Source organism: Nothobranchius furzeri, chromosome 5, assembly GCF_043380555.1.
Source record: "Nothobranchius furzeri strain GRZ-AD chromosome 5, NfurGRZ-RIMD1, whole genome shotgun sequence".
Taxonomy (NCBI): Eukaryota; Metazoa; Chordata; class Actinopteri; order Cyprinodontiformes; family Nothobranchiidae; genus Nothobranchius; species Nothobranchius furzeri.
The window spans coordinates 2,576,026-2,591,937 of NC_091745.1; the positions used below are offsets into that span (position 1 = coordinate 2,576,026).

General features: G+C 42.3%; 1 protein-coding gene across 2 annotated transcripts in view; it reads left to right on the forward strand.

Moving 5' to 3' along the window:
- Positions 1-15,912, forward strand: part of pbx4 (pre-B-cell leukemia transcription factor 4) — a 49,369-nt gene that overhangs the window by 27,821 nt on the left and 5,636 nt on the right. For both annotated transcript variants that reach the window (XM_015948467.3, XM_015948468.3), the window contains exons 3-6: positions 14,427-14,671; positions 14,790-14,980; positions 15,074-15,209; positions 15,705-15,861. In XM_015948467.3, coding sequence (XP_015803953.1) covers positions 14,427-14,671; positions 14,790-14,980; positions 15,074-15,209; positions 15,705-15,861 — 729 coding nt within the window. The remainder of the gene's footprint in view (positions 1-14,426; positions 14,672-14,789; positions 14,981-15,073; positions 15,210-15,704; positions 15,862-15,912) is intronic.

Here is a 15,912-nt window from a genome sequence, read left to right on the forward strand (position 1 = left end):
CAGAATAATCGTTTTAAAAATAATCGTTTACCCCCAGCCCTATTATTTTGAGCCTGAGAGGGTTCATTCTTATCAGAACTCTAGCTGCAGCATTTGACAAGCTGAAGACTTTTAACTACATTCTGTGGACTTCCTGAGAGTAATATATAACAGTAGTGGATAAATGGATAAATATATGTAAAACCATTTAAACTACCTCTAGTTTTGACCTACAGAGAGAAATTACTCAAAATTACACACTTGAATATTTTACCACTCCAAAGATTAAAGAGCAAAAATCTAAACTATCTAAGGATGGTGGTTGCTGGAGGAAGTGTGGGCAGACATCTTCAGGGCATTTCCATATTTCTGTGAATACCAAAAGATGTTCCTTGCCAGTCAGAAGTTTTCAAGGATATCAAAAGATAACGGGACTGCAATTTGAAGAGGCATTTTCCATGTTTTACCGTGGAAACTTACCAGCTGGATTACGAAAGAGGTTTCGATGCGTGCATGGTTTCTACAGATCTTACAAGCGTCAAGCAAAAAGCTATTACAGGGCAGCAGTAGCTCAGGTGGTAGAGCGGGTTGCCTCATGATCATGGGTTCGATTCCAGCTCCCGCCAGGGGTATCCTGCTTTTGTGTCCTTGGGCAAGACACTTCACCCAACTTGCCTGTGTTAGTGGTGGTCAGAGGGGCCGACAGCGCCAAATGGCAGTCTCGCCTCTGTCAGACCTCCCCAGGGCGGCTGTGGCTACAAGTAGTGTGTGTGAAAAGTGTCTTTGGGTGTCTTGAAAAGCGCTATATAAGTTCAATGCATTATTATTATTATTACGCAAAAATAGACAAGTTCATAATTTCATCTATCCAGAGAGATTTTTCTTCTCTTATTTTTTGTTAACTATTCTCATTGTTTTTCAACAACCATTAAAACACAACTTTGTCTTACATTTGAGTTGTCATTGTCACCCTTTATGCTGTAATTCCTAACATAACCCACCTAACAGCCGTGGAGCCTCCAGGCTCCTAACAGATTCTTTGAGATCCAGTGCTGGTGAGGAGTTCTCCGGACTCTTGTCCCAACTTGATATTTTTAGAGAGAGAAGCCACTGGGAGTGAGATCAGAGATCAAGTGGGGAGTACTGGGCTAACAGGTAAAACCAGAAAATTTTAATATTGTGCAAAAAATATTTAATTTCACTCATCCAAAGGAGTTCAAATGAATCAGTGGTAATTCATTCAAACTCCTTTGGATTACCATGACCTGGATGACTGAGAACTTTCACCTGCATATTTGATTTCAGTAATTCAATCTAGACCGAGACAATTTTAGACCAAGTTCACTGAAAAAACATTTTACTTGTTATTTTTAATAAATGTTTGATCACTCTGGGTTAAACATGCAGGCTAAAAGTGAAAATGGTCTTCTTATCCTTTTCCTGCTTTAGCCGCCGATAGAAAATAAACGAAGAAACGTTCTGATTAGGAAAAACTGGTTAATTGCATTGAAAATTTGCATTCATGGACTCGCACATCTTGGCTCACAACAGAGAGGGCTGTTGTTGATTTAGCGTCCAGGAGAGTGTAGAGCACATCTCGAATAGTAGAAGCTAAAACTTAGCATTAGCAACTTCACAACACGGAAAGACCTCCTTCAGACTTGAGTTATTTGTAGAGATAAAACATCAACTTTGCAAAGCAAACTGAGTCAGTGGAAGAGTTGCATTGCTCTTAGCCAATCGGAGATTATATGTCCACATATAAGGAAAAGGGAGCTTAAGTCATGCCCATCTACGTTTCGGACCACAAGTCCTCAGAAGTAAGAAAATTATAATGGAAGTCAATGGGGCTATAAAGCCATTTTCTAATCCCATTTGTTATGTGCCATGAATTTCACATATGATGTTTGTGAGTTTTAAAGACACATTCTCATTCTGATGCGGCCCCCCTGATCTGAATTCGAGTGGTGTTTTTTTATTGGACTTCTGTGCTAGTCATGGATTGTCCAGCATATAACACCAGTTCTCAAATCCCTTCATTGGTTGCCCATCACTTTCAGGGTCCAATATAAAATGCTACTTTTTGTTTTCAAATCCCTCCATGGTCTTGCCCCTGTGTACTTAGGGGCAGCAGTAGCTCAACAGGTTGAGCAGGTTGTCCAGTAATCGGAAGGTTGCAGGTTAGATCCCGGCTCCGGACAAAGAATTCTGCTGTTGTGTCCTTGGGCAAGACACTTAACCCACCTTGCCTGCTGATGGTGGTTGGAGCAACCGGTGGCGCCTGTGCTCGGCAGCCTCGCCTCTGTCAGTGCGCCCCACGGCAGCTGTGGCTACATCGTAGTTCATCACCATCAGTGTGTGAATGGATGAATGATACACTGTAGTGTAAAGCGCTTTGGAGTCCTTACTCTGAGAGGCGCTATACAAGTGCAGGGCATTTATCATTTATCATTACTTATCTGATCTTCTTTCAATTTATACTCCTGGTCGCACACTCAGGTCCTCCAGCCTGTTGCTCCTCGAGGTCCCGAAAGCGTGTTACAAATCATGTGGACAAAGAGCTTTCTCTGTTGCGGGTCCTAAACTGTGGAACGAACGTCCAGTCACAGTTCGACTGGCATCCACCTTGGCAGATTTTAAGTCTAGTCTAAAGACACACTATTTTACCCTTGCTTTTAACAGTTAGCTGTTAGTTTGGCTTTTACTACTCTTATTTTATCATCCATTGTAAGGTTTTTATTGGTACTTTTTTATCGGCTTGTCTTTTTTATTGTTGGCTGTATTTTATAGTACTGTTTTATGTTTTTTATCTCCATTATTGTGCGACTGTTCAGCACTTTGGTCAGCCGTATGGCTGTGTTTTTAAAGTGCAATATAAATAAAGGTAGTATGGTATGGTATGGTATGGTATGGTATGGTATGGTATGCCCATAATGAACACCGTGTTCAGACATAAAGGTGTCCATATGTGCTCTTGGCACCAGGATACCTTAGGCTGCAGCTTGATGATCAACTTTGTTGTTGTTTCATCTGACCTGCGGCCGCATGTCTTGGACACTCGGGTGAGGAGAGGGGCGGGGCTGTCAACTGACCACTACGTGGTGGTGAGTTGGCTCAGATAGTGGGGGAGGATGCTGGTCAGACCAGGCAGGCCCAAACATATTGCGAGGGTCTGCTGGGAACGTCTGGCAGTCTCCTGTCAAAAGGAGCTTCAATTCCCACCTCCGACAGAACTTCCAAAATGCGCATAATATCGGTAAACCGATAATATCGGGCATCCCTAGTTGAGGGCATCCGTTTTGGTAGCCTGAGGATCAGGTCTCTGCTTTTTTCAGATGATGGGGTCCTGTTGGCTTCATCAGAACATGATCATCAGCTTTCGCTGGAGCAGTTTGCAGCCGAGTGTGAAGCAGCTGGGATGAGAATCAGCTCCTCTAAATCTGAGACCAAAGTCTTGATTCGGAAAGGGTAGAATGCCTTCTCTGGGTCAGGGATGAGGTTCTGCCCCAAGTGGAGGAGTTTAAGTATCTCGGGGGTCTTGTTCACGAGTGAGGGAAAACTGGAGCATGAGATCGATAGGCGGATTGGTGCTGCATCTGCAGTGATGCGGGCGTTGTACCGGTCTGTCGTGGTGAAGAGAGAGCTGAGTCAGAAGGCGAAGCTCTCGATTTACCGGTCGATCTACGTTCCTACCCTCACCTATGGTCATGAGCTTTGGGTAGTGACCGAAAGAAGGAGATCATGGATACAATCGGCCGAAATGAGTTTCCTCTGCAGAGTGGCTGGGCTCTCCCTTAGAAATAGGGTGAGATGCTCAGTCATCCGGGAGGGGCTCGGAGTAGATTCACTGCTCCTCCAAATCGAGAGGAGCCAGTTGAGGTGGCTCGGGCATCTGATCAGGATGCCTCCTGGACGCCTCCCTGGTGAGGTTTTCTGGGCACATCCAACCGGAAGGAGGCCTAAAGGTAGATCCAGGACACGTTGGAGGGACTATGTCTCTCACCTGGCCAGGGAACGCCTTGGGATTCCTCTGGAGGAGCTGGCCCAAGTGGCTGGGGAGAGGGAAGTCTGGGCCTCTCAACTTAGGCTACTGCCCCCGAGACCGGACTCCAGATAAGCGGATGAAAATTGATGGATGGATGCTCATGCCATTTAAAGGGACTGTGTAGTTTTTACAATTAATTTCTGGAAATAACCATCAAAATGTTGTTGAAAATGAATTAAATGATGCCCATTTGTTGAAAAATATGTGCAGCTTTGTAACATATAACCATAAAAATATGGTCTAAAATACATGGGAGCGGGTCTAAGGCCTAGTCCACACATAGCCAGGTTTTTAAAAAAAACGAATATCCGCCCCTCCAAAAACTTGCATCCACACCACCTCGTTTAAAAAAAATAACTCTGTCCACACGTACCTGGATAAATACGTTGTTAAGGACATGCCAGACCTGTAGGCGGCAGTACTTCCCCCGTTCTTAACCTCGTCCTTTGTCTGTGGTCTTCTGCAAGGAGCAGTAATTCCGCTTGCAAAAACAAGCAAGCAAAAAGCGCTTGGACAATTGATAAAGTGAGCGCAGCTCTGAGGGCATCCATGATGTCGGCTAGTGTAAACACAGGTCGCACACGTGATGTCAGCTTTTTTTTTTGTCGCGGAAAGTGACGTTGCGGACCTTAAAACTCCAGTTTTGTCTGTCCACACGCAGACACCCAAAACGGAGAAAACGCAGATCTTCACTTTGGCCGGAGTTTTTAAAAAGATCCGTTTTCGTGTGAAAAAACTCCGTTTTCGTGTGGATGACAGGCCAAAACGTAGAAAATATCTACGTTTCGGCAGATCCCCAGCTACGTGTGGACAGGGCCTAAGGCTCTGGGCGACGCCATATTAGATGCTGTGTTTAATTCTACGGGATCCGGTTAGAACAAAATGCATTTGCTGATTTGTAATAAACGGTTACAAAACTTTTGTCATTCCTAAATGTTGTTTTACACATTTTCCTCCACTTGTTAAGAGCAACGTGTTCCTCCGGTGTCTGTGAGGTCCCACGGTGTTGGGTAGTGTACGTCCTTCACAGCGGAGGGTGGGGTTTGAGCAGGTGAGCTTTTCCGACTTCCTGGGAGGTTTGTTACTGGAAGAAGCTATGTTCGCAAACATCACATCACTACTGGGTGCGCCCCTCCCCCTTTTAACCGTTCTGTCTCGCGGAGGAGCTAATTTGTGTGCATCTGTGTGAAACACACATAGGAAAAAAAGAACGACAGAAAGAACGGCTCCCCCCCCAGTCGTGACTCGGCTCCCATCGTTCAATGTTTATGAGCCGGTCAAAAGAATCGGTTCGTTCGCGAACGTCGCAACTCTAGTGTGTAGTTTCCTACTATGAGGGGGCAGTACATACATACATTTCAGGATAGTTTTACAGCATATTTCTGTGACTGTCGCTAGTTTAAAAAATAATTATGATAAATGTTACCTGTGGAGCAGAAAGCATGCAACCTTGGGGGGACTCCTCAGATTTTAATGGTCTTTCAGTAAATTTCATCGAGAGAAAACAATGCAAATTGTAGTTTTCTGGCACTGTAGTTACCGGATCTGCTCAGGGTCCTACGCCTGCTGATGACGATTCTGTTCTTTCACATAGGTTTTGGAAAGTTGTTGGTTTATGAACGTGGTGATGTAACTTCCCTAAGTTGTACGTCCAGCCAATCATCTACTGTTTAATAATAAATAAACGTAGCTACTCACGTGACCACAAGGTAGCAGTATGGGGAGCTTTAGTCTCCTCCCTTTCTGGTCGTCTCGTGAGTCCCCTGAACGAAGAAAAAAGAAGAATGTAGGTGAATGAGGCTTTATTTTCTAGTCCGCTTTGATTTACACTGTTGTGTCTGTCATTTAGTTTGAGATGTATTTGCTTGTGAAATATTTTAATTATAAAGACTACAAATCAGAATTTGCATAAATGATGTTGCTGCAGAACCACCCCCAGTATAGCTGCCACTTACCACATGGCCGGATTTTTGTAACGGTCTTCATCATGTCTAATACTCCTTCTTTCATCCTGGAAGAACGATGCAAAGCTCGCCATACTCACTGCCATTTTGCATTTTCTTGTTCTCCTTGTCTGGTTTGATGACGTAAATGTGGTGAGTCGAGCAGTCGTTTATGTGTTTTCCGCCTGTCAAAAATAAATGTCTTCTTGGCATCAAAACATGTCTTTAAAATTCATGGACGTCTTATGTGGATCCATGGACTGTAAGTAGATGGGCGTGACTTGGGCTCTTTATAGACTATCTTGCTTTGGGCTTAAATTTCATAGAAATTGAACTAGAAACTTTTAGGAGGAACAAGTTCACTTTCAATCCTCACAAAAACACAATGTGCTATTTTTAACGGGAGTTAGTATAACTTATATTTTCATATTTCAGGATGTTTGGCATTGTAAATTATACATGACAAGACAGTCATGAAACCTGTCTGTGGGTTGGCCTGAAATGACTTGACATGAGATTTACAAAATTCTATTCCCCCGTAGTAGCGTAAACCCTGTTTTTATTTCTCTGTGTTTTAGTCTTTTTTTCTCATGTTAACATTCAAATCCAGTAAAAAAATGAAACTCACTCATGTTTCAGTGGGTAAACTTCTAATTTCTGCCAGGAAAACTGTTCTGAAAATAAAGTAGGGCAGCTAATTTAGATGTTTCTTTTCTACAGACTTTTGCTGAGAACTGTACATTAAGCTCTGTGAATCACTTGCCTTATTTAAGCAACCTAATTAGTATTAGTTTTTAAGAAGCTCAATTTGGAAACGTGACAAAATTTAATGAGTTAACAACCTGAGGGAAGTATTTTATTATACTGAAATAGGGGACCCATACAGAATTTAAACTAAAACAGTGAAGATAAAGCAACCACTAAATCTATCAGTTCATTGACACGCAGCATCAGAAAACTGAGCTATTGCTTTATATCTACTGATGTCAGATTTTAAAAATGCACGTAATCACGCTAGTCTGGTGGAAGTCTAACTGATTCCAATCAAATGTCCTGCACCTAGGGTTCTTCAACCCCCCAAGTCATTCAGCCATCCACACTCTGGTGGGGATGAGCTTCGATGTAGCCACAGCTGTCCTGGGGCGCACTGACAGAGGTACTACTGGTCCCTCTGACCACCACCAGCAGGCAAGGCAGGTTAAGTGTCTTGCCCAAGGACACAATAGCAGCAATATCTGGTGGGAGCCAGGATCAAACCTGCAACCTTCTGATAACTGGACAACCCGCTCTACCTCCTGAGCTACTCTTGTCCCTGCTGTAATCAAACTTAAGTACCCAGATTATGTGGTTGGAAACCAAATTCGTCTGCATGTACACAGCTTAGCTGAGCTGGTACTGGTTGGGCACTCCCCTTCCAGAAGGGACGAGATCGCGGAAGTGGTCTTCTGATAATATCATTGCCACAGTGTAACTCATGTGACACCACCAGACAGTACGTACCAAAGAAGCAGTGCTGCAGCGTTGTTGTCCATTCCTTCGGCCATTTTGCATATCCTGCTTTTACTCTGTCTGCTTTACGCCCGTCAGCTTTTATTTACTATCTGTGTGTTGCTGAAGGCCAACCGAAAGATTGCAGACACAAAAGGGTACATGTCGCCACCTAGAGTAGAAGAGTGGAATGCACTTTATTAATTTAGTTTTCTGAAGAACATGTAAACTGGGATAAAGGCTTTCGGTTTCACCTAGATTATTGCCATAGCTTGACTTACATGTGCATGTAAGCACACTGTATGTCTACGTTAAGATGGCAAACCAGCATTTTCTGTTTATTTCCACTGGGTTCTACGACCAAAAGAGGTTACTGATTTGTGTTCAAACTCAGCTTCTGTCTGGTTACGTTCTGTTCTTTATGGTGACTTAAATTCCAACATGCACTATGCACAGTATTTTTTCAAAGGCTTTTGGGTACTTTGTGGGTTTTGTGGTGTCCTGCCATTCATTTTTCCCTCTGCTCTACTCCTTTGCAGATAAGGATGAGAAAAAGATGGGCTGTTGAAAGGGGTGCAGGAGTGATACAGAGATTGATGAGGCAGTGAGAGCAAGAGTAATTACTCGGTGTCCATTCCCCAAGCCAGATTGGCAGACGGCTAATATCACACAGACCCCTGGCCCTGACAGACACCCCCACACACACATACACTCAGACACGCACCCCAACTCAAACGGGGGAACCAACGCACCCCTAACTCTTAGCGTGGGTCTAATAGTGTGTGGGCTGTTTGATTTCCCCATGTGGTATTCTTCCTGAAGGAACTAGGCTTTTGCATATTAAAATTACATGTTTTATCAAGGACTGTGATTTGTGCTCCGAGTATCTGAAGAGAATAAACTGTCAGGCTCTGTGTTGCTAAATGTAAAAATCCTGTGTTAACTGGCTAGTCTTTGATTTCAATTTAAATCCTTTAGAATATAATTAATTTTGTTAGTTCCAATCTTTATAACATGGATGTTGTGATTCCCTGTGAAATAAGTAAAAAAAAGTTGATAGTCTTTAGGTTTAGCATCACTTATGAAATGTATTTATTTTGCATGTTTTAATGTAAGAATGCTGGGATGGTTGCCTATGGAAACGACACCATATTTCTACACGATGTCCAGTCTATCTATACACAGAAACTGATTTTTGGTGGAACTTTTAGAGGAAGCCTGCATTTCCTTAATTAAAGATATGTAAACTAGGTCACAGCTGTATTGCACTAGTTTGGTGGCAGTGGGGTGGGTGAGTCTCAGAGCTTGGCTCCTAATCCTGACTAATTAAGTATTAATTACAATTGATGGGTGTCTTCCACCCCTTAGCATTATTGCACATTGCTGTCCTAGACAATATGTTTGTATATTTCACGTCATGTCATAAACACTGGAGAGGAATAGAAACATCAAGGCTGGTTGAGGGAGGGGTTTGTGCTGCAAATCAAAGAAAAGCTGTTTTTGCTGAGTATAGTCCACTTTGTCTGTGTGTCAAGATTAATTCAAGGCTTTTGTTTTTACATAGATTATAATATATAATTATATAAATGTATAATTTGGGAAACCCTTTAAATTAGATTTTTTTTTTGTAATTGATTTTTAATGGGGGCTAGGTTGGGTGTGACATGTTTGTAAAAACAGATTATACTAGACAAAGAAGGTGATGGATTATTTTTATGCCTAGCTGAACATACTGCTGGCACATAGGTCTTACTGAGCAGGTACACGTTTGACCTGCTTAGACTAACCATGTCGCCTCAGTTCACTCTGGCACCATCTGACTTTGTCATAATGCTTGTTCACTTGTTATAAATGGGCACCGTTCTTCTGATCTATGGCTTAATTGCCACCAAATTTGCATAACAGTGCAAATTAACGACCTCTCAAATGAGCGTTCATTTTTCACAAAGTCTTTAGGAGCTCCTTAAGAGTCGGTGCTAATGAGCGCAGGAGGCAGCTGGCCTGATGAGAGTTGACTGGGGGAAGATCCTACAGTGCTGTAACAAGCCTCCTGCCTAGGTGCTCTTCATCATCATCCTCGTCCTCCGGTGACATTTCAGAGTATTTCTTTCTGTGTAGAACTGTACCAGGTTAAAGGTTTAGTCACAGGTTCTCATCAGCAAGGTTTGAAGGCTTGTCTTAGCACTTGAGATGGCAACAACTTCTTAGTTTTGATGAAAAGGACATGCTTACCTTGTTTGCTTAATATAATTGTTTTGGTTAGCTTGTCCGCTTGCTTAACATGGACTTAAATTACATTTAACTTGAATGAGCTAGGAGCAAATGTCATTTGTTTAGAGCCATCTGTGTAGGGTTGGGAGATGCAAGGGTGTGAGATGACGTGCAGCTTTCTCAAAATCACGTAGATAAACACAAAGACATCAATCTGTAATGACAGCAGTGATACAACCTGGTCACCCCCCACACTTAACACAGCAGTATCACACATGTGATTGGCAGTTATTCTGAATGTGTTTTTGATGTTTTGATGTTTATTAATCCTTGTTTTATTCATTTTACCTTCATAAAATGAATATAATAATAATTATTATTATTATTGTTGTTGTAATTGTTATTGTTATTATTATTAGTATTAATACTTTTGACCTAGATAAAATTATACACAGTACTTAGCACTTTATTCCTTAAGGAAAAAATACGTTTTGTATATATTTATGTTTAACATACACTGTAATACAGTCACTGTTTATCCGTTTGTGTTGTTATCATTGCTTAAGTGTCTGAGCTCCCCTCCCCCTTTAAAGGTAATTAAGGGCTGATTAATGATGTGTTGGACTGAAGTGTTGTGTTTGCCCAAGGTGTGAATTCTCCAATTTACACTTTGGTCAGAACACACAGTGTTTACTCTGAATGCTTACCTCTTAGTGTGTTTGTTTGTGTCAGAGTGGGGGGCTGTGTGCAACAGGACTCTTGTGTACTACCCAAACAGATGCTTATTAGTGTGAGCTGCTTAAAGCAGCCATGAACATATGGATTAGGCTCATTAAGTTGACTGCACTTCACAAAAATGGCCTTTTTAGAAAAAGAGGGTGTTTTTTACTTTAATTTTGCAGCAGAAATGCATTTTTTTTTTTTACATTTCCAAGCAATTCAAAATAAATGATTAAATGCTGAAACATGTTTTGAGATCATAATGTTTAAGTGGAACTGTGTTCATCATGATTAATACATCCATATTTTAGGTGAATACTCAAGAGACTGCCTTTGACTCTTACGGCGTAAGCCTTTTGCATCCAGACAATACCATCTGGATGTGATTGAGACAGAGTTTGCTTTTTACTTCAGAACATTTTTAACCTTTCTCTTTCTGTCATTCAAACTGGAGTTTTGGCACAACTCTTTTTATTATTGTCCAGCTTCAGTTGCCTTTGTTAATTTGTGTGTTTTTTGTCCTTTCAGATGTCACAATGCTTTGTGAAATCTGAGAATCAAGGTCAAGCTTACAGATTTCCACCATCTGGTGTCAAGCACAGTTCAGGGCAAAGTTTGTTCCGACCAAACATTTTTGTTTTGGGGAGTTGTGAATGTACCTACTTCCCATTACAGTTTGTAGTGTAAAGATGCTTTTTTTGCATCATGCAGTAGATTTTAGATTTTAAATTCATATTTTGTACATTTTGTAATGAAAATGTGCACATCCACTCAGCTTAGTTTGGTTGTAAAGGACTAAGCTTTTTATTAGACTTGTATTGGAAGGGGAAACCTGATCTTTTCACCATCTTTCCTTCCCTTTGGTTTACTTGCTCTCCCTAATGTTTGTGCTCCAGATTCTGTGTATTTCTGTTGTCTCTCTCTCCCTCACATACCTTCTCCTGTGACTCCTTTTTTTCAGTTCTCCTTGGTTCTCCTTCTAGCCGCTCTCTCTCTTCTTACCTTTTTTTCTCCCTTTTTCCTTCCCTCTCTGCCGATCCCTTGCTCTCTCCCAGTGAAAGGCTGAGAATACCCAAGGGAGCTGATGCAATTAAAATGCTAATCCTGTCTGTCTACAGAGAGAGGGAAAGGGGGGGCTGACAGCATGAGGGATTGCGGCTCACATGGAGAACTCGACTGAAATGGAGAACAGGGGGTGGGGGGTGATGGGGGAGTTGTGTGTTGGGGGGTGTGCTGAAAGGGAGAAGGGGGAGGGGATGTGTGTTGGGGAGACAGAGTGAAAAAGGGGATGCTAGCGAGGGAAAAGACAGACAAGGATAAAGCTTGTGCTGTGAGCTGAGCAATGATATACTGACTGCGTTTAAGCCTTATCTATGCCTATGTGTGGAAAGCATTTCAGTTAATGTACAGCACTACACTATTGGTAGGGCTGTTCACCTTTCCCTGTGCCTTTTTAGATTATATGTGTTGTGTCTGCACAGCACTACGTTTCCACATTTGCCGTGCAGAAACGAGAATGATTATGTATGCAGCGAGAGCCCAGCTGGATACCCTGAATATTTCATAGTATGTGTTCCTCGCTTAGTCTCACAATGCCACGCCGCCCGGTTCGGCTTGTAACGTATGCATTATGGCCATTTCTAAAAGCCATAGCTATTGGCTGTGGGCCTGAAACGGTCTTCTTAAAAACAAATTAAAGTGTCATTACTTAGATCTATCTCAGGTTGAGGTCTCCTTGGTAGAAAACCAGCGCAGTGGAAATGCACGCTGCAGCTTTAAAAGAGCACTTGGCTTTGATTCTGGAGCAAAACAACCTCCTGGTTCTTTGACTCGTCAGTTCAAATGCTGCTTTAGTTTTTACTGGTACGTCATATGGTGCTTTGTTGTGCAATACTTTTACTCATCTCAACAGCTGTTGTAGTATCTGCTTTAATATCACCAGGCCACTAGACTGTGCATGAGTGCAATTCTGGGTAATCACAGCTTAATTGAAGTAATTAGGGGAATGTAGGTGCATTAGGCTACAGCTGGGGGCCATAATGAGTCACAGCTAAAAAGGAGGGGGCTGAGGTGAGAAGCCACAAGAGCCACATTTGCCCTCTTCACAGTAGGTCATTTGAACGTCTGAGAAAATGAACATGTTCCTCAAAACCACAACTATATTCCTAGGGTTAAAATCTGTCGCCTGGTGGTCGTTGGTAGCTCATTTTAATTCCTGTAACAAAAACACGAACAGAGTATTTCCAACCAAATATCAGTGTAACAAATCAAAACTTTTATTCATCTGCTCCAAAGGTGCAGAGATCATTAGAATTTTTGGAAGACTAGAAGGAAAATGGAGGGAAAGAAATGGGCGAATCAGGGTCATTAGTTCAGGCGACTGGGTCTGCTGCATTCCTAAGTCCTGAGATGGGGGAGCAACACAGCAGGAATGTGCCTTGGGTAGACGAGAAACGTAGCAGAGGGAGAGAAAAAGGCATGAAGAAACATGTAAAACGAAGAGAGAACAAATGGTCGACACCGTTGTTAAAAACCTGCCACGACGGTGGAAAGAGCGAAAACTGCTCATTTATGTCTGGTCCCTCTGATGAGCTGCAGACATGTTTTTCATGGTGCCTTTCTCAGCATGTTTCAGGTATTTGAGATGATAACAACATAAAATTGAAAAATCAGCCGATGAAAACCTTAAGAAATGAGTTTACGCTCTTCATAACTTTGGTGGTGAACCTCAACAGACTAGCATAATCCTTAATAAGGACAGGTGTCCAACATCACCCACTTGTCCTACGTCATCAGCCTCCCCCTGGCTTTGCACGAGTCCCCCCACAGTTAAATGGATTTTTCTTTACATAATCGGGCCTATTAACGGTAACTAACACGTGGACACGCTTTGAACCGTAGTTCAGGATTACATTAAATGATTAGTTATATGTTTTACTTTCCAATAATTCTTAAATATATCCAATAACTGGGATGCTATGGTTTGGTGGAAGGAAAACCTATAACTCCTTAGATCAAGTCACAACTTTCAATTAGTGTTACTGGTAATTAAACATAAATAATGTATTTAAAGCATCCATAATAAGCCTGTCCTAAACTGGAAGCTGCTGATTTTAGTCGTTCCCGAGAGTTGTTTGCTGAAAGGTAGAATTCTTCCATAATTAACGGTAAAACTTCTTTTTCATAAGTAACTAGTTACTGCACTTTTCTGAATTCATCAGTTACTACCACAGTAGCTACATTTTTACCTTATTTCAATTTCCAAAATCTAAAGTGAGGAATTAAATGTGCTAAGGTAGTCCTAACGTACACAAAGTCGGTGTGTTGAAAATATTTTTTTATCTTTCTGAAGTTGAAGGACTGGAAAGCTAAAAGGGCAAAAGAAAATGTAGTTTTAGTGTTAAAAGCTTTAGGTTCTGAATAAAGATCACTGAAGTCCAAACTTCAGAAACAGAGTGGTGTGTGTGTGTGTGTGTGTGTGTGTGTGTGTGTGTGTGTGTGTGTGTGTGTGTGTGTGTGTGTGTGTGTGTGTGTGTGTGTGTGTGTGTGTGTGTGTGTGTGTGTGTGTGTGTGTGAGAGAGAGAGATGAGAGCGAGGCTGCGGGCTGACAGAGGTCCTGGTATAATACAGTGGTGGAGAGCTGCGACTGATAACTATACTTATGGCCACTGGGGCTTGTAGTGACAGCACATGCACTTCCATTACTGGTCTCATGCCTCATGCCCTTATCTCTGGCAGTCTGCCACAAAGGGCTTGTGCTGCCCTCTGCTGTTGGTTTAGAGGAAGTTCAGACTCACAACATTTAGTCAAACGCCATGAGTCGGTGCAGAAACTTGACTTGGTTTGGACAGATCTGCTTCTCATTGTATTTCAGCATCTTTGTATATTCCGTTTAAGGCCACAGGAATAACCATGCCCATGGATATTTAGTTTGTCAGGTTTAAACAAACCAACACACTCTTAACAGATAAATGTTTGCCTCTGGTCAGGCCAGTTTGACCTTTCTTGTCTGAATCTTTTGCATTTTCTTTTCTGCCCAGTGCTGAGCATACGAGGTGTGCAGGAGGAAGACCCGCCGGATCCCCAGATCATGCGGCTGGACAACATGCTACTAGCAGAAGGTGTATCAGGACCAGAGAAAGGAGGAGGATCAGCTGCAGCAGCTGCAGCTGCAGCAGCAGCAGGGGGCTCACCTACCGACAGCAGCATTGAACACTCTGACTACAGAGCCAAGCTCGCCCAGATCCGTCAGATATATCATTCTGAGCTGGAGAAATATGAGCAGGTTAGTCCTGAACACTTGCCTGGTTTCACTTTGTTTGGTAGGTGTTGGTCTTTCACAGCTTCACCAGAAATCTGCACTGAATATAACGTTTACTTTCTTACCTTTTGGTCATTTTCAGGCCTGCAGTGAGTTCACCAACCATGTTATGAACTTGCTGAGGGAGCAGTCTCGCACACGACCCATCTCTCCCAAGGAGATTGAGCGCATGGTGGCCATAATCCATCGTAAATTCAGCTCCATTCAGATGCAGCTCAAACAGAGCACCTGCGAGGCCGTCATGATTCTGCGTTCACGCTTCCTTGATGCCAGGTCTGTCTGGCTGTGATTTTTACTTTATTAATGCATTAAAGGTGTTTTGTCATATATGTACAAACCAAATCTCTGCTCACCCTTCTGTTTCAGACGCAAAAGACGCAACTTCAACAAGCAAGCTACAGAAGTTCTGAACGAGTATTTCTACTCCCACTTGTCCAACCCTTACCCTAGTGAGGAAGCAAAGGAGGAACTGGCCAAAAAGTGTGGGATCACTGTGTCTCAGGTGAATCGTTTACTCATCCATTATCCAGAATAGTAACGGGGTGATTCTTTAAGTTATTTATCTTTGCCCTCTCCATCTTGAAAAACGGTGCCAAAATACCAGTTGATCATCATTGTTATGTACTTAACTGCATGCTTTAATTCCTTTTTCTATTTGTTAGTAAAGTTTAATAGTAAAGCTGCAACATAATATTCTTACATTTTGCCGGTGAAGGTTCTCCGTCATCCACAGGGCTTTGTTTGGTTTTTTTGAAGCCATTTTGCTTCTCATCCAAGGAGCTTTGGCCATTCTAACGGGAATATGGTGTACAGTTTATAAGCTCGACTCTCCCATATTCCAGTCGGAACGCTCAAAGCTCCTTGGATGAGAAGCAAAACGGCTTCAAGAAACCAAAGTAGTCCAGCTGCATCCATTCAAACCTCTTTGGATTCTAAAATGTTTTTTTAGCTTCAAATAATTTACCTCATTAAACTGTGAAATCTGTTTGCTCCTCAGGTCTCTAATTGGTTTGGCAACAAGAGAATACGTTACAAGAAGAACATTGGTAAGTTCCAGGAGGAAGCAAACCTCTACGCAGTCAAAACAGCGGTGGATGCTGCCAATGTGTCAGCGCAGGCTAGCCAGGCTAACTCTCCGGCAACGCCCAACTCAGGTGCCTTTCAACACAATCTTCTCTCATTTGGTTGTTCTGCAGCAAGCTGGT